Genomic DNA, 19,522 nt, shown 5'->3' with positions numbered 1-19,522 from the left:
ATTTCAGCCTGGATGTGTTGCCATGTCCATCTAATCTGCCCAAGGCCTTCAGAATCAGTTTGTGCTAACCCATGCAACTTCAGCTATATTAGCAATGGTGCCTTTAAGCAATCAGATTTGAAATTCATCCTCAAAGGGGCCACAGCACGGGCCCCTCAATGATGTCAGCATTTTTCCGTCCTCTGATTGGTTAGTCAGAGCCAAACTCGTTTGACTTGCAAAAGACGTCTGTAGATATTTGCACGTGCACACACATTTAATAATTAGCATCACTGAACATGACTATGATCATAAAAAAATAAAAAATAATAATGAAAAAAATATATATAAATAAAATAAAAACATAAAAAGATATATAAAAATAATAATAATATAAAAATAAAAAAATAAAATAATAAATATTGACTCTGAACTTGTCCAGATGATGTGTCCAGTTGTTTCTACGGTTGAGAAGTGTTATTACAATAAATCGTCTCAGCCACTCAGGGCTAATCGTGCAACAATGCAATATGTCGATTGCTTTAGTTGGAATGTGCAGCGGCAGAGACATTACTTTGAAGCCGGCTTCTGAGTAATAAACTTCAAATGAAGTACCATAAAGGTGCTCCCTGCTAGCAACAAGCATTTGTGCTAATCTGCTTAATGAATGTATATGCAATGAAGAAGCCAATTTACAACCCTACTGTAATGTAATTACAGGGTTTGATAGAAGATGTTAAAAAGTACTTCGAGACACAGAATAAGGTGATGGGCAGTTGTGTGCAATTACAAACTAAAAGAACAAACAATTCATTAAAGCTGGTGTGGCAGTTTTGTGACGTCACATGACTGTCATGCAGTGTGTTGTCAACTTATTAGTTGGCGATTGTTCAGTTTGGGCGCATTTGCTCAGTGTGTGGTGGGCCTGAGTGCACTGACCTTTCTTATTAGTCATTTTTCCATTACAGGTTCTTGGTTTTTGTAAAATAAATTTCCCTCCCAAAATGTGACTTATACTCCGTCCGGAGGCATTCAACTTTTTAGGTTGGCATTTATAAGGTTCAGTCAAGTTGACTTGCATTGGTTTGCGGGGACAGTGCCACATCAAATATGGCGGATGTCTACTAAAGCACATCAATGTGGAGTGTATACATTTCTATGCTTATACCAAGATTGCTTTTTTAATGGTAAGAATTCGAGACAACAGTGTCTAATCTATCACTTTATTGTCTTCTCAGTTAAATAGGTTAGTTTATATTTAATCAGCTACTGGTAAGCTAAACTGTCAAGCTAATCTAGCACACAGCTAGCATACCTGCGTCTGGCAGATGAAGGTAAACATTGATGTTGTGTTTCTTATCTTTGATTTGCAAACCTTAAATGTTCCTATTGTCCTTTTTCACCTAAGAAATAATCATTGAATTTGAATGCATTCATCTTTGGAACGCAACACCTTTTTTTTTTTGTTCTTAATGAGGCAATCTCAGCCATTTTCTCATAGGATAGCCTCATAGCTAGCATAGCTAGGTGCGTATGACACACACATGCACAAAAACAAAAGGCGTACCGCATTTTAAAAAAAGAAGAATATTTTTTAAATTAAATGTAAGCAAAGTGACGAGTTCAAGTCAAAGTCAAGTGACTCAAATCGACTCGAGTTAAAGTCATATGACTCAAGAAAACCCCCGTCTCTGATAATGGGGACAAAGAATGGATTAGTATGTCGGATCCACCTGGAACACTTTCTTTTGTTTTTAATCTCAGTTTTTCACAACCACAAAGACATTTATGTGTGTATCTTTGCACACACACACATATTGTCATTTGTTGCCAAATTGAGCACATGCTAGAAATTACTTGCGCATACAGAAAACTGCTGTGACGCGGACAATTCAGCCACATACAGGTAGTTGACAGATGCGCACAGTGGATGTGAGCGCGAGTAGGATGAGCCTGTCACGAAACACACACTTGATGCGCACTGTCACACTCTCACATTCATTCGCCGTCAATCTGTCTGTCAGTCTGTCACTCGTCTTTCTTTCTTGTCGCGGACTGAAGGCAGAGCCACGGGCGAGTGTCGGCCCGCTCCGCTCTGTAGCTTTGACTTAAAACAGCTTGTATGGCCTGAGGCGGAGAACGGCGCACTTGAAAAAAAAGCTCACCTTCATTCACGGAGGGCTTGTTGAAGTCGGGATCTTTCCCGAAATCTATCGGCCTGGGATCTGTACCAACACACAAGAGAGAGCAGTCCTATCATTTTGAGAGGCAGCATAAAAGATGCGTATCATCGCCCAAGTAACTTTTATTGATGCCATTCCGAGAAGGCAAAGGGACGAGATTAGATTAGGTGGAATGTGCTCAGTGTGTCATGGGAATAACAGCGGCCGCGATTAGCAAACATTACCCACAATATAGCAAACGCGTTTCATTGTGTGATAAGCGCCGCTCTCCATTCTTACGAATAACAAACACGCAACCAGAAAATACTTTAATAGAAAAATATGACTTTTATTACCTTCACGCAGACATGAATCTCAACACAAGCATAGTTGTGAGGCAGCTTTAAAGCTCACTTGTACTTCAGTTTTAAGGAAAGTCAAATAACACCAAAAAAAAAAAAAAAAAGAGTGCCGCATCATTGACAAGCCAAATAGATAATCAAAAGATCCCTTTTGATTATGAGGCATTAAATAAATATAATTAACAATAAAACATTTCCCCGTTAAGACAACCAAAAGGAAAAACAGTTTCATCAATATGTAAAAACTTGTAACATTCCTCACTACTACCTCATTAAGCAAACAAAATGACAAAAATGTTAATTGATGGAAAAACAACCAAAGCCCATTTCTAATCTGACGTCTTGTATTCAAACTCAGGATTTGTATACAATTGCATTTCAGCGGCTTCCTTCAAGTGGGAGAGTGCAAATGGATTGGCGCAAAGCAGGAAATCAAAAAGACGTTAATAAAGTCTCGTTAGCTGTGGAGAGCGAGAGCAGTAAACAGAGGAGCACCATTCTCGAGGCCACTGATGAACGTGTTAGCTCAAGTATGCTGCCGTATTTACCCCTTTCAATCCATCCCTGCTTAGTTTCAATAATCATCTCAACTTGTCTTTTTGAGGCTCTTGAAAAAATGCAACTCATATATTCAAAAGAAGTTCTTTGTCCATACACAAAAAAACAAACACAGTTCATCTAATTGTTAAGATAAACCGTATAAATGTCTTTTATGACGTGTAGTCTTCATATGAGCTTTGCTTTTCCTGCTTGCTCATTTAACACGCTTACCCTAAAAGAAAATGAATTGTGAACTTACATGATCAATGTACAGTTAATTGTGGAATTAAACTGTGCAACTCAACTAAATTAATTAAATTAAACAGCTGGGTAAAAAAACAAACCAACCCAAATTGGATCAAAAAGAGACACATTTTTGGGTTGCTTTGTACAAAACAACAATGTTTTATGGGTAATCAAAAAGTTGGGTCAGTCAATTTGTCCATTCCAGCTCACCTTTTAATTTACACTTCATCAAGAGTACTTTAAAAGTTGTTGCATTAATTTACACTCTAAAACAGTTGAGTAACCCAATTATGGATTAAAAATTGACTTTATGGGTCACTTTGACCCAACTTTCTGGGTTGTTTTATACAACACGACCCATATTTCTGACCCAAGTAAAAGATCTGACCAATATTTATGAGTTGTTTTACGCTGAAAGACCCATTTCTTGACTCAAAGTTGGGTCAAATTGACCCAAGTAGAGGATCGGTCCATTTTCGACCCATAGTTGGGTTATTTTTGACCCATCTGTTTTTAGAGTGTAGCCTACAATCGTAAATGCACATATTCATTTTCTAATAATTTATCTCCTTAAATGATTAGTTAATGCATTAAAAAATAAATAAACATACCTGTCTTTAAAAAAAAGTACATTCAACAATATTTATTATACAAAATTATTATACAGTATATTATATTATTATATGACATTTTATAACTAATATAAAATATACTGTAGCCCATTATATAAAATACATTTTATATTATTATAGGCTATATTAGGTTACATTATATTGTATATTAATTTTTAAAATACACTTAAAAAGGAAAATTAATTATCAAAATATATATTTTTGAAATGTTGGCGTTTTTTTTCTTAACCTTGTGTGCAAATTACCTGTAACATCTGTCCATTCAAAAAGAAAAAGGAAAAAAAAGAAGAAGAGATAATTGTATTAACAATCCCACTAAGTATAAGTGACATTATTTGGTGGGACTGAGAAATAAAAAAATATCCAGATGAAGGCAAGAAAACATTCAGTTAAGACATTGAGGCAACATGGATGAATCATTTCACCAAATGTGAACTTCCAATAATGAAGAAAAGGCTCAGATAGGCATGCCTAATACCAAAAACACATCCACACTCTTAAAACTTCCCAAATGTCAAAAAATGACTCTCACAGGAAGAGGCAACAAAGTGCAGCGCTAACAAGTGAAGTTAAAACGCAAAAGTGCACAATGCAGTGAAGAAATAAAAGATCATTATAATGTTGACAACACATGATTAAATATAATGTTTTCATTAATGACATATCTTTTAACTGTGTTTAGTTGTATTGATTGGATGGAATATTTCTGTACTTTCTTTTACAAGTTGTTTCTTCAGCATTGTTCACACAAATTGAGGGAGGACTACCTTATATAATCGAGAGCACATTGAAACGTAGGTGCAGTAGTCGTAATACAATCGTGTTACAGTCAAATTAAAAAGCGAAGCTGTTCGGACACACTTTGGGCGACTGTTGAATGCTCGCTAATGATGGCTTTTTAAAAGCCCGCAGGCTTCCTTGCACCCTGAGCGCACTCTGCACAGCGGTGGGAAGAAGATGAAACCTCCCTGCAGCTCCAATTAGTCAAGACAGAATAATAGAATAAGATGAGAACTTTTATCCAGCAAATGGCTGTTTGGCATCGTGCAATGGATGAACTGGAAGGTAACTCGACTGCTTGAAGGGTCGCAAATGCTTACTGCTTCTTTTTTTCTTTTTTTTTTGTTTGTAATAAAGGCAATCAGCTCCATTACCAAATGAGAAATATTAAAGCCACTTCAAAGTGGTCGAAAAAAAGGCAAGATTGATTTAAAAGCGTAGAAAAATGGCAGCACATTTGCTAAAGCTTGCAAAAAAAAGTCGGACGCAGGAAAGAGAAAACTGCACGGCTAAGGCAACATAAATATGGACCATATATCATTCCTCCATTTGAATTTCAGAGCATTATTGATCGGGTTATGGCATGGGGCTGCTGGAAGGCTATATTATGTGTAAATCATTGGCGGGTCGATGGAGCAATCTGAAAGGATGCTGGCTAACATGGCCGAAAATACCAAATAACTCAAATGCATGTTGAGTCAAGCACAAAAGAGCATTTTTATGAGATGGACTGGCCTAAGCAGGATCCGCAGATTGAGTGTGGCACTGTGTAAAATCTTGATTTAATGAGATAGATTTAATGGCTGCGGTGTGTTGCCGGAGAGTGGACAGTGTGTGTCCCTTTTTTTTTTATGGGCTTTTGTGTTTCAAACAAGCGGCCCTCTTTTTCCAGCTCTTTCCTTCCGTCAGTCCAAACCTCAACCTGCCTCCCTGTTAGCCCTCCTCTCCATAAAAAATTGAAAAGGAAAAAAAAAGTCTATCTTTAGAAAGCACAAAGAGCAGTTTCTCTTCTGCTTTCATCTACCTCCATCTCTGGGCCCATTCTTTGGAGGAAAAGCCATCTCTCTTAATGGGCCCTTCGCTGCGGAGAGATTTTTTTGCCTCTCATTTTCTCTCCTGTGTTTTATACGGGAAGGATTTGCAGCACGAGGGGGAAGGAGCGGAATAAGAACAAGGAGGGTTTAATAAAAAGGCCAAGGGATTCAAGCATGAACATAATGATGTGGGGAGAAAACACAAGGCGAAATGGTGTGCAGATGGAAAGTCCTGAAACCCCACAAACAACAACTTTCGATATAAACATAAAAAAAAAAAAAAAAAGTAGGATGAAGAAGGTGAAGGAAGGACATTAGATTTCAATCTTTGACATCAACTAAAGCCTTTTAAGACTCTATAGATCAGGGGTGTCCAAACGTTTTTGTTTGAGGGCCGCGTAATGTTATGAAGAGAAATTGTGTTTAGTCCTAAACAATTGTACAAATATTGTATATGTGGTTTTGCATATCTAGAAAAAAAAAAGCTTAAGTATATAAACCAATTTCTTTGTAATAGTGCCACCTATTTTTCCGACACCCTCCCTTCTTACTTTGACTACCTCCCCCAAAATTGTAATTTTCTTTTATTATTTTTATTTTCACTATGTCAAATGCCATTTTTTGCATTTGTCGTGGGCCACTGAAAAATGGAGGGCGGGCCGCAAATGGCCCCCGGGCTGTAGTTTGGACACCACTGCTATAGATGATAGCTTAGGCACATAAAAAGAGCATTGTGAAGCTTCATGCACAATCAATCATAATAACACTGTATTTTGATTTTTAAATGAAACGTATCCAAATCAGCGGAAAAATGATCAAAGCGTGCGTGTGACTCTAGTGCAGAAATGTGATTGAAAATGTCAATAAATTGTAAAACACACAAAGGGTCATTTATCCCGTCACATGTGTGACATTCACACAACAATTCTGTTGTTCTTCAAATTTAGACAATAATTGAGACCTAAATTACAAGATATTTGTTGTAGGTTAGCTCTGTCATTTTATATAAGTATTTAACTTTTTCATGTATCTTTGAGAAAGGACGTGAAGAGTGGCACCAAATCACCCCAACAAGGTAACTTCATACCATAACAATTGAGAAGCTAAAAAAAAGTGCAGAAGTTAATCTAATGTAATCTGTAGAAAAAATATGATAATAAAAGGCATCAACAAAGTTAGACGATAAAGGCTTAACGGCGTTGTGAGTACAAAGGTCACAGCGTAGGCTTGGTCTCATCTAATGAATAAAAAGCAAAACGTTTTTGCCCTTTAGCAACCAATCAATCAAGCGGACACCAACAACAACGTGTACATTTATGCCTGCAGCCTCACAATAGTCAAAGATGTATCCGATTTCAATCAAACAACATACAAAGATGCAGAGGCGGGCGTTAAGTCAGCCAAACGATTCAAGCAAACGTTTGTCAAACACCGAGGCACAACTTTTTAGACATCAATAAGTTTGTATATATATATATATTTTTTTAATCATGTAAGAACGCATATCGAGGCTGTGTGTTTGTCATGTGTTCGCCGTGCATATGCGCTGGACATTTTGTTGCCAGGTGTGTTTCTCTTCAGATATGTCCACATTTACATGTCCACCCCACCTCCATAATTGTAGTCCAAACCAGTGTGGTATTAAAATAAAATTTGTGTCCACACGCATTTGGAGGCTGTCAAACCAAAGCAACAGGTAGTAGTACCGGTTTAGCCAATCAGAGGCCTGAAGAAAGTCAAAAAACAAATAAACAAACTAAATAAATAAATAAAATGGACATAATATGAGACACGGTTTCCCATCTAACTCATTCACTGCCATTGACGGCTACAGACGTCAAAAATCTATTTCAACTGTCGTGAATGAGCTAAATGACAATAATGAGCCTCAAACTCAAACAGAGGTGGCAAATCCAGATCCAGAAAGTAAAAACCCTGCCACAGTTTGGCTTTAGCCCCAGGTGCTAGCTAGCTAGCTCCTATGGTGCTTGTTTACCTGCTAGGGCGCTTGCTAGCTAGCTAGCATCAGGGGCTAAAGCCAAACTGGGACACTTCCTGGACCTAGATTTGCCACCTCTGAGCACAAAAACAAACATGGACTTTTACAGCGACAGACCAAATGAACAACATACTTGACAATGTCATCATTAACTGCTGAAAAGTCTGCTCAGATTTGTTTTCCTTTTTTTTTGTCTCTCAAACGCTGATGGACACAAACACCAGCTTCCTCTCATCCCCAAGAAAAAAAAAAGTGAAAATATTTCCATGTAGTACATGAAACCTGAACAGGTTATTAGGTGTCATGCTACAGATCAGAGGGGAGCAGACAGACGTATCCTGCTCTGAATTCCACTGAAGAAGAAAAACACTCAATAAAACGTGTCCCCTGGTGTGCTCCATTTCAGGCTGATGTACAGTCGCTCAAGGCCAGGATGGTCAATAGATGCTCTCACTGGAAGTGGTCATTAAAAGTCACCTCAAGTCCGGCAACGGTCACAGTGTGAATTGTTCTTCTCTCATCCCAAGCAGGAAGTGGAAACCAAGATGCATCCTGATCGCTCCGTTATGTGTCTTTGATTATGGAAATGACCACTCAGGAAGTCCTCATGCCCTTTCGAAATACGCAAAAATTCTCAGGCAGTCCAGATTTCAACACTGGGAATCACAGCAGTCGTCTTTGTCCTTTCCGATGACCAACGTGGTCTCGCTTTGCGGTTGGGGCGGGTTCTGCTTGCCGTTATGACTGAGGTTACAGCTGGAGTTTTGGTTGTAGAAGCAGTTTGGGTGGTTTAGATGTTGACTGTTGTGGTACATCACCGAATGATGGTGGCTACCGCTGGTCTTGGTGGACCCCCAGCGGTGCCGACAGCAGCACAAGACCACCAGCGCAATTACAGTAAGCAGCAGAAGGAGGGCGCCCACTCCCGCTAACAGGTAGTACCAGTGGGCAGCAAAGGTCTGCACCGCCACTGTGTCTACAGTGGGCTCCATCCCAGACATGGCGCCCCCTGGGGGGCAGGAGGACACATTACTGGTTGGGACAGTGATGGTGGAAGGCAGACATGCAGACGACACTGCTGGGGGGTTAAAAGCTTTATTGATTGGTTGATAAGTAAAACTCTTCTTAGGTGTCAAATGGGAACTTAGCAACCATGACATGCCTTATGTTGTATTGTTGCATGATGCCATCAGGTTGTATGTGACATGTCTCCTTGCATGCAAGTTTGGATTCATTTGTATCTCTTAGTATCAAAGTGCTTGTGCGGTCTCTTGTCTACATTTTTGATCGACGTATTTATTTTGTGTCTTGTCTACTTCATTGCGATGTTTGCTGTACATGTTAGAAGGTCTAAAGCAGGCTACAATTACACCAAAACTCAGATGATTATCGGATGTCTCTAAAAAATTATGCCGAGTGATACACTAAAATATCCCAAAATCTGTTTTGAAAAGTGTTGACGCCAACAATCGTGTATGTTAAAAACCTGGTCGATATTTACACGCTAAAAACAGTTGGGCCAGAAGTAACACAATTATGGATAAAAAATGAACCGACCCACTTTATGGGTCAATTTGACCCAACTTTCTGAGTTGTTTTATAAAAAAATATTTAAAAAAATTTGGGGGGGGGGGGGTCAAATTGCGCCCCCCCCAAATGAATAAATAAATAAATTAATACAAATAAAAACGAAAAAAATAGAAAAAATATAACAATAAATAAATAAATAAAAACAAAAACAAAACAAAAAAATACCGAAAGTTGGGTGAGATCCTCTACACTTTGTGTGTGTGTGTGTGTGTGTGTTTTTGCACCCAACTTTCTGGGTTGTTTTATACAATATGACCAATTATTGACCCAATGTTGGGTCAAATTGACCCGTGTAGAGGGTCTGTCCATTTTTGTTTTACCCATAATTGGGTTATTTTTGAACCAACTGTTTTTAGAGTGAACAATCACGCGTCATTCGTATGTTTGTGGTTAAAATTGAGTCCAGCCAAGCCACCAACTCTGTGACTGTAACGTGAAACTGAATGATAGTCAGTTAGTACACAAATAAAAAAAACTGTGTTGAGAGAAAGTCATTCGCACAATAAAATGACGAGGAGTAGAGTTTGCTGATAAGCTAACTGTAATGTAGTAATTACATAAATAAATAAATGTAGTAAGTGCTAATAGTTAGCTTAGCTTCTTCTATTACTTCTGCTACTCAGTAGTCTCTCTTCTTTGTATGTTCTGGCAGGCTAGGATGCCCTATGGCACAATATTGCCTCTCACAGGTCAGTCTTGGTACTACAACCTCTATTTCGTTTGGGGAAGGACTCACAAATTCACAATAGTTTCTGATATTGATATGGTGGTTCTCAACTGGTGGGTCATGCATGTATTTGTATTCTGAATTTGTTTCCAGTAGAGTACAGAGGCGGAGCTGCCAAGTTTGGAATATATTAGGAACAGTTACTTTCCTTGTGCTCATTTAAAAATGTGTTTTTACTAAGTGCTCCAATGTGTTGGTGTTCTTTCAAAATTGGTGTGTCGAATGGTCAGTAATTGCAGTGGTGAGCAGAAATGTAGCAGTGATGAACGTGCCTAATAACGTTAGGTATTCTCTGCAGTCGTCATATGCAAAGAAATGCAAATGCAAAGAAATCGTGTTCATCCTACAAGCAAGGTGTTTACACATAAATGATTCATTTTCCGCTTCTTTTCATCAGAATGTTTTGGATGATGCAAACAGCCAAAGCATCGCCACACATTGACGTGCAAATGCTCATGCCATGCGTTCAGCTCTGTGACTTTTGGATTTGGGCAGATGAAGGAGAGCGTTATATGGCGGCATTAACAAAAAATGCAGCTTTGGGCGGAAATGGGAGCAGAGTTTGAGGGAGAAAATGTGTAAAAATGTGTCCAAGACTAGCTCCATTTTGCATCCAAACGTTTGTCTTCAATCTTTTGTCAAGTGAAAATGAGTGCAGTACAAATTAACACCTTCGCTGTTTGACACTGGGGAGTGTTTTTCTGAACAGATTTTTCTATAATGAGCTCAAATTTATGGTTGCTATTGTATGTGAACATAATTAGCGCTCAGGCAATCACGATCTAACTGTCACATTAATTCTCAATCACTCACATTTTGAAAAGCTGAGAGAAAAATAAAGGAATACAGTTATCAATCAAGAACATACATAATGTACACTTAAAAAAAAAATCTTCCACAAAATTTCCATCATGCTTTTGAGGCTGTACATTCATTAAATCTAGAGTCCAAATGAAATGCAAATACTTCCAACCCAAAGAAAATATTGATTTATTATGAAAAGCAGAGCACATTTCCTGTTTAAAGTTTTATAATCTGATTAAGAGCTAATAAGCCTGAATAGGCCATCTGAGGGAGCAGTCTTGATTGTAGTTCCTCCTTTGTTTTGAATATTTATAGGAATGGAACAAAACCCTTCCATGCTGACAGCAGTCAAACAATGCGTCTCATCTTTTCTCACAAAAGCCAGCGCGTAAAAAACAGTAATGGCGTTTTGTTTGCTTCTCTTCAAGACACTCCTGCCGAGTTTAGACATCGGCACGGTGAAAACATCCTGACGTTCCTCAGTGAGGCCAAAAGTTGATCCTTTTTTTCTGTCATGCCAAGCGTATGACGTGCTTACTATATTTGCTGACATCAGTGTGTGTGCGTGCGCGTATGTTAGACGAAGAACACATTTCTACATTATCTACGAGCATTCAGGCTCAATGTAGCTGCATTAGTATTGTGATTATGCAACATTGTGACCCGTCCATGATCGTTTTCCTGGTAGCCTACCCAAGTGGGGATGCTGTCCCATCGTTCCATTTAAAAGCACCTTTTTACAATCATCTTACACACCGCCGAGAGATTAAAACCATTCATATCAGACCAAACTGACGACTCAGCAGTCTGGCTGTTGAAAATCCTTTTGGAAACTTTGTCACTGAGATGCAGACGTGACACAAAACCAGCGTGCAGGGAGACATGCTGGAACACTGTCAGTGAATTTGACATTTGATGCGATACGTACATTTGTAAAGTTCATAGGAACAGATTTTTTTTCCCCACCTGCTTCCGTGTGAATGAAACTCATTTCTTTATATGATATCAAATTTCCACAGACAAGGTAATAGCGGGCCAGTGCAGGGCTCGAAGCCGAGCTTAGCAACAAGCAGGAAGCAGACATTTGGAAGAGGACGCCAAAAAGAAACTTACTTGTTATGTCAGGAGTCAACGGGTGGAACGTCTCTGTTGAAAGAGAAAGAATGAAAAATAACTATTAAATCACCATTTATTTCAATGAATTCAAAATGTGTCTGCTTAAGGGGGTAGCAAGTTGGCTTTTTCACTCTCTTCATTGTCAACCGTATAAGATGCTACTTTTCTTTTTAACCCTAACGCGGCCAATTTATCTATTTGATTTTAGCTTCATGCCGCCAATACATTCAGTCCACTTTTATAGAATACACGGCACCAGGTAAGATGTTTGTTTTTATTTACAGATACCGGAAGCATATAAACAAACACATCTTATATATGTTTAAAGAATAAATAAATACAACAAAATATTTTGGTGTGCTCAATAGTCCAGAAAAAAGTGAGGAGTCGAAGTGAGGAGGAAAGTTGCTTAGAGCCATATATACTTTATTGTTTTATGAATTCTATTTATTATTTTTTGCCTGAATTTCAAAATAGTCCTTTTTGAGGAATAGTGCAAAATTGTGTTTCAATTGTTGCTTTTGTAGATGCCGCAAGTCAGAATTGTGAAAGGCTGGGAAAAAGTAAGATTTTGAAAGGGGAGGTGGATGTCAAAATATTGAAACAGACTAACGTTTACAGCTTCATGTTAAATGTTAGGGGCCATCTTGAATTGATAATGAGGAGCACGACAACACATGTATGGTTGCAACAAACTGAAAGTGATCAAAATTTTCAGACTTCTCTAAGAAAGAAAAAAAAAATCAGACTTTTCTCTTTCAAACAAGCTAACAAAAGTAGTGATAACTTTGTGTGTGTGTGTGTGTGTGTCTCTCTCTCTCTCTCTCTCTCAAAATGTTGCTCGCAGGCGCTTTTCATTTGTTGTTTGAAGGCCTGTTGATGACCCAGACGGAGCGGAAAGGGAACATGAGAGACCAGGAGAAGAAAGAAGGGGAATCGAAAAATTACAGGGTGGAATGATGTTGGAGAAAACGAAAGGAGAGAGATGTGTAATAAAAGATAAATCAGAATCATGCCCAACGGCAGTTTGTGGCCTAGTTTCATTTTTATTTTGCCTTCTTAATGTCTGTAAATGCAAAATGTAATAATGAGCTTCCCTCATTGCGACTTGCTTGCATTCACTCGCTGGTGTGAGACAACCCTTGGCTTATTAGTTTGAGATGAAAAACAAACGGAAATGCACGTCAGAAAGGTTTCAAGACTTACGTGTACACTGCTCCAGATTGATGGTGTTGCTCATGTGGATGTTGTCTATTCTGATATGGCCTCTGGTTGGATGCTCAAAAAAACCTTCAAACACCACCTGCACCACAGAAGAAACACAGACCGTGAGATCAGTTGGATTACAGATATATCCTACCTGAATGTCAACATCTAATGAGATTCTGTGTCAAACTGTCTTTTACAATGATCAAAATGCTTCATATGAGACAAGATTGTCATTATTTCACTAAGCATACTTTTTTCCGACTAATTTTTCTAACGTAAAGGCTGGGAACTTTTATTTTCAAAAGGTCTTCACCTTCCAATTGAAATTGTTCCAAGTGCTGTACCGACCTGATATTCCTTGGGGCTCTGGGGCAGAATGGTGCGTCCCTCCCGCCAGTGAGGCCCCTGATCTCCTTTCATAGACCAAAGCAGCGTCTCCTCCTGCTCGCTGTCCTTCAAAAGGACCCTCAGGCTCCCTAGCGCCTCCCCCTGCAGCTGATAGTAAAAGAGCAGGCAGAGCGGGCCTTGCTCGGGGGCCACCTCTGGGCTGAGGAGCCTGGCGCGCTTGCGCTGGGTGTGGGCCCCGGCGTCCAGGTGCAGGTAGTTCCCGGAGAAATCTGGAGGAAAAGGAACACATTGGTTTGATATTTTTACTGCTCGAGCCTTTCGGAGAAATGATACGTGTATTTTTTGGCCTATTATTCACATTTTTTCATAGTTTGGCTGTTCCTATGACTCAGGTGTGTCTTGTACTATATTTGTCAAAATTAGAGCGCGGACTGGCATGCAAAATCCACTTTCTGTGCCACCTTTTTTCCACCTATAATGCACCAAAAGTATTTCTCAAATGTTCCAAAAAGCTAAAAGAAGAAATGGAAGCAGAACATGAAGAACTGTAGTTATTGTGTGACGTAACTCTGGTGTCACCGTTAGCATGCGACGTTCGCCACAACAAGGATTTACTATTTTTATAGCACGAAAAGGAGCAACAGCCGACTAGGATTCCACCTTTGGCCACAATGTGATGTGAGATTGTTGTTAAGGGAAGCTAAAAAGAAAAACTTTTCCGTAGTTAGAAGCGGAAGTTTTGTCCAACCAGAAGTCAAGTGTGCGTTCAGAAATTATTTTAAGATTACGATAATTTTTGAATGCAACTCGTGTTTAACTGGTTCAATCTGTACTGGCTGGCTGACTTACTAACTCAGACACTCCTTTTTTGGGCCACTCTGAATAACCGATTGGTCCATTTGAACAACACACATTTTCTGAACGGTCGGAATGAAGCAATGCGTGCTTGGAGATATTTCTAAACACACTTACAATTAAGGAACAAGGATTTTAGGGGCAAGTCTGAGCTCTACTGTTCTTGGTCTGGTTTTTGTAAAAAAAAGTTTATTTTGTAAAATAGTCCAAAAAATATGGTACTTTTTGTTGATTCCAAAAATATGGTACTTTTTGTTGATTCGAATTTTTTTAAATCGCATCAAAAATCTGCATGTTTCCGGCCTGTTGCAGGTCATCATACAATCAGTCAAAGCAATTTATTTCACAGGCGAAAAGAAGCCCGACTGACTTTGTATCGCAGCTGGAAGCGGTTATTTAGAGCTGGGGACATTACCACCATCCTTCTGCGGTATGTGGCAAAGCCGCAAATGAAACCACCATTTCATCATGGCCGCTAATGACCACCAACCACACAAAATGAGCATGCACTCACAATAAACACACACACACACAACTTTTATAATGAATGCAGACGTACAGTACAGTACACTATCTATCTATCTATCTATCTATCTATCTATCTATCTATCTATCTATCTATCTATCTATCTATCTATCTATCTATCTATCTATCTATCTATCTATCTATCTATCTATCTATCTATCTATCTATCTATCTATCTATCTATCTATCTATCTATCTATCTATCTATCTATCTATCTATCTATCTATCTATCTATCTATCTATCTATCTATCTATCTATCTATCTATCTATCTATCTATCTATCTATCTATCTATCTATCTATCTATCTATCTATCTATCTATCTATCTATCTATCTATCTATCTATCTATCTATCTATCTATCTATCTATCTATCTATCTATCTATCTATCTATCTATCTATCTATCTATCTATCTATCTATCTATCTATCTATCTATCAGCAGCAACAACATATCCCGACTAATGAATAATGTATTTGGGCTGAGTTAACTCTGTTTCTCTACTCGGAGGCATTAAAAAGGGGACCTAAATTACAGTTGCTCATTATGTACATTTAAGAGGGGAAAAAAAGTTGCTTTTTCCTCTTCTCTCTGCTTTTGATCTTGGCCAACATACAAAGGAAGAGAATTAATTAACAAGTCTCCACGGGCGACGGGAGATGCTCGGAGGGAGTGTATTCGTGCTCACGTGAGTATGCATGTTCACACCATTTGTGGCTGTGAAGCTTATTTTTTTCCCACGTGAGCAACTGTCAGTTGTTGCGTATGACTGAAATGATAATTATCTCGTTTGTATTTGGGATGATTAGTAGGTGTTGTATTTGTGCATTGGGGAGATTGACTTGGGATTTGACAGCAGTGATGCTCAGTGGATATAAAAAGTCTACACACCCATGTTTAATTGTCATGTATTTGTGAATTTTTATTTTATTTATCCAAGATAAATCAACTAAGATAAAGTGCTTGCACAAGTGTGGACACTGGCTGAACTCAACTAGCATACTAAACAGGGGGGTGTAGACTTTTTAAATCCGCTATACAGGTGCATCTCAGAACATCAGAAAATTGGTAGACAAGTTAATTTATTTCAGCAGTAGTTCCATTAAAAAATGTTTCCTTGGGCATGTTGTTATTGAAATATTCATATTATCTTTTTTTTGGGGGGGGGGGGGAACACCCTGTACTTCTCTTCAAATTATGAAATAAGTGAGGACTACCGCATGCATCACATTCAATTATATTCTACTTGAGCACTTGATTTCACACATTTTGAAGACATGACATTTTTTAAATTCATGTCAAGGTCACATCCGCCAGTAGACAGACACGAGTAATCAGACTTTCAGTTACTTGTGTGAACTTTGCTATAATTAACACGCGGTGACACAATTACAGGGCAAAATAGTGTCGAGGTCTGAAAAGGCAAGATAAGACTCCCGGAGAGAGCTGACACCTATTCGACCTAAAGCAATTGAAAGCAAATGTATTAGGTGTTTCAAATTGATATCCTCGTCAGTGGCGCTGAGTGGCTTTTTGCTGCTTTTATAAACTCCTTTCTTTTGCTTTTCAATTACAGGCATGTCTACCGTGGAGAGTTCCTTTCTAAGAAAATCTCGCCAGGGTATAAAATTCAGTCTATCTGAGATCAAAAGGATCCTTTCGGAGCTCTGTTCTGTTCAGGTCAGGCTTTTCTCTTTCAAAGCCGCTAAAAGCGCTTTCAGTGACAAGTGCAGGGTTTTGATCTGCATAGGGAGACAGCTTGCCGACAGGGTGCCGCGCACATGTGGCTGTGGAACACAACTTCATGTCATGCTGCTGCTGTCTAGCAGGAAACTTTCGCTCCCTCCATCTATTACAGCCACATTTACGTTTTCATAAACTCGCATGCTCAGAAAGGCTTGCGACCACATACACACACGCGCAGCGCTGTCAACCTTAAAGTGTTTGGCTTTGATACACAAACAGAAAGCCTTGGCATATGGCAAGGTCATGTCTGCGTGTGGGCGGGGGCCCTTGAGCGTTCAATATGTGGGCCGACCCACCTTGAGTGGCTAAATATGTGTGTTTGTGTCTGCAAGAAGCCTCAGGGAGAGCCGGAAAGCTAAGGCTGCACTTCTGTCAGAGACGTCATCGCATTTATCTGACCGCTGTGGGCCCTGTGTGTGTGTGTGTGTGTGTGTGTGTGTGTGTGTGTGTGTGTGTGTGTGTGTGTGTGTGTGTGTGTGTGTGTGTGTGTGTGTGTGTGTGTGTGTGTGTGTGTGTTTGTGTGTGAGAGTACAGTAAGTATTGCACACGCGTGTGTGTGGATAGAGGGCCGGGTGATGCACCAAGTGTGCGGTTGTTGATGGATAAAACAGTGGCGGGTACCTCGGGCGGTCTTAATAAAGATGAACACATGTGAAAAGCACAAGTGACAGAAACAGGAAAAGTCTGCGAGAAGATGTGATAACGCTGAGAAGGAGATGAATGAACTGTGCGCTGCACTAGATGACAGGATCCTCAAAATCTGCGACTCAAGTAAATAAATGGCGCAGTAGATCAACGTTTGCCAACCTCTGCTGAGCCGAGACGTATAATAGACCAAACATAAATGTCAGAAAAAGTTCAGAGCTGGTTAAAAAAATTGTTGAAATGCATTCCGATTTTTGGGTTAGGCCAAGTTATTTTATTTATTTTTGACACTCTTTACACTGTAATTGTGTGTCACATCCAAGCATGGGCCGATTACCGGTTTGACGTTTTGCTCTGATTGATTGTTCTTAATTCTTTTCCTGCTGTCAACGTTATTTAACGGAAATCCCAATGAGTACCGCCATTAATGTTAATTGACGTCAACTATGTGTTTTCTTTTCTTTTCAATGGGTAGCGGAAAGTCTTCGGCTGGTTTCAAGAATGAGCTGAAAAAATAAAAAACAACTAACTACGGCCAATAGATGGCAGCATTCTATCTCTTTTCAATGGGATCCGGTGGATGAAAGCAATCGAAATGGCATCACAACATGGCGCATCTTAGGAAATACGTTTTCAAGGATGCCGTGAATGATCAAAGCTTTTGTCACATAAAATCTAATTCACAGAGGGTCACTAAACAAAAAATATTAGCGTCAAAGTCACTGTTGCGCAGATAATTTATCTTTTCATAAAAAGCTTTTTTTTTGTGTGTTTTCCATTATAGCTTGGTGTCACTCAAATTACCTATTTTTAAATGGTGATTACTAAAGAACGGAATCATACTTTTTTTTCTAATGACAGAATGGAATCCAGTCTTTCAAATGGTATCCACCATGTTTACGTCGTCATAGCACACAATATTCTGTTAGCCTTGAAAGATGAGTGAAAATGCTCAAAATCGGCTCGCAATCTAGTGGTTGTCTTTTTGGATAACGTTTGGCAGTAAAAGAGTTAAAAAATAAAATAAAATAAAGTCCACTGGTGCAAGTTAGCCCTATGGCCAACATGAGTAGCCCAAGGGTCTGTTCTAAAACTAGCTTTACTTGATTTACTCAAAAGAATTCAAACGGTAGGTTAACATTTATTTATGTATTTGTATTTATTTATTAACTATCATCTTCTGTACTAAATATTCTACATTTGGTTTAAAAATGATGTATACTTGCATGCAAAAGGGATGTCCTCTCAAAAGAGGCTAATTTTAGCAAAAACAATCAGTAGCGTGTATAAAGTGTTCTAAAATTATTGATCCAAGAGGTATTTTGACTAAATTATTATTTGAAGACAAAGAACAGTTTACTGTGTTAAAAAAGAGAGCACAATATGGCTCCTTTAAACCTGCATATCATGTCAGTGATTCTATAACGTTTTTACAACACTACAAGGCTTCGAGGCAAAGAACATAGATCAAAAACTGGATTATTCATCCAGGTGTCCTGGAGTCACCCCTTTCGTACATGCAAATATCCAAAGTGAACATTGCGAAAAAGCAGATGCCACACATGTAAGTACTCACTCTCTGATCCCAGTGTCAGATCCAGCCTGGTTTCATGTGGGCTGTGACCGGCAGCACTACTCCCGGCGGTGTGCAAGGACCAGCTGACACCTGATTGGGGATCCGCAGACCAGCCGCACAAGCTCTGTTCAAAGTCACATACGGCCCACAGCGATGGAGTGGTGGCTACAACACAGACAAAAAAAAAAAAACACATACAGGCGCTCAACTTTGATTTTCACATAATGACTCTGCTTTTACATCGCGACCACTGAATTCCCTCTCTTCTTTCTCTGTGTCCTGACATGGCTTAGCTAAATTGTGCGGTAGCTGGCAGGGAACCATATTTGGTAACTTAAGCGTATCGGATGTTCCCAATTGACAACGTGTTCCAACATCGGACTCTAATTCTCGCTCGGTCGGCGTATAATAAAGATCACAAAATATAACCAACCATTATTTGTTATTTTCCTAACATTATATTAGTTACCAATAAATGGTTCAGAGAGACATCCTGGTTTCATAGCTACTCAGCACTATTGGCACATTTCAATAAATTGGACAAGCATGAATATTTCACTACAGCAGGGAGGAAAAGAGGACAATGAAGGAAATCAAATAACACGTATTAGAGTATACAAAATAAAATGTATGCACTTTTAAAT

The 19,522-nt window shown here is 39.0% G+C and overlaps 1 protein-coding gene across 4 annotated transcripts in view; it reads right to left on the bottom strand.

The window, feature by feature from the left end:
* The window catches only part of LOC147164657 (neuropilin-2-like), a 92,353-nt gene that overhangs the window by 1,419 nt on the left and 71,412 nt on the right, over positions 1 to 19,522 (bottom strand). For 2 of the 4 annotated variants that reach the window (XM_086090969.1, XM_086090971.1), the window contains exons 13-17: positions 18,879 to 19,043; positions 13,529 to 13,797; positions 13,178 to 13,274; positions 11,969 to 12,001; positions 2,145 to 2,204 (exon numbers count right to left, since the gene is read on the bottom strand). In XM_086090969.1, the coding sequence (XP_085947095.1) occupies positions 2,145 to 2,204; positions 11,969 to 12,001; positions 13,178 to 13,274; positions 13,529 to 13,797; positions 18,879 to 19,043 (624 nt within the window). Of the gene's footprint in view, positions 1 to 2,144; positions 2,205 to 2,463; positions 8,744 to 11,968; positions 12,002 to 13,177; positions 13,275 to 13,528; positions 13,798 to 18,878; positions 19,044 to 19,522 lie in introns of those variants that run through there. The other 2 variants (XM_086090970.1, XM_086090972.1) reach the window with 2 other exon arrangements.

Source organism: Leptonotus elevatus, chromosome 12 (genome assembly GCF_054856555.1).
Source record: "Leptonotus elevatus isolate MCC_2025b chromosome 12, RoL_Lele_1.0, whole genome shotgun sequence".
NCBI classification, from domain to species: Eukaryota; Metazoa; Chordata; class Actinopteri; order Syngnathiformes; family Syngnathidae; genus Leptonotus; species Leptonotus elevatus.
Note: the sequence above shows the minus strand (reverse complement) of the source record. Positions and strands in the feature narration are given on the sequence as shown.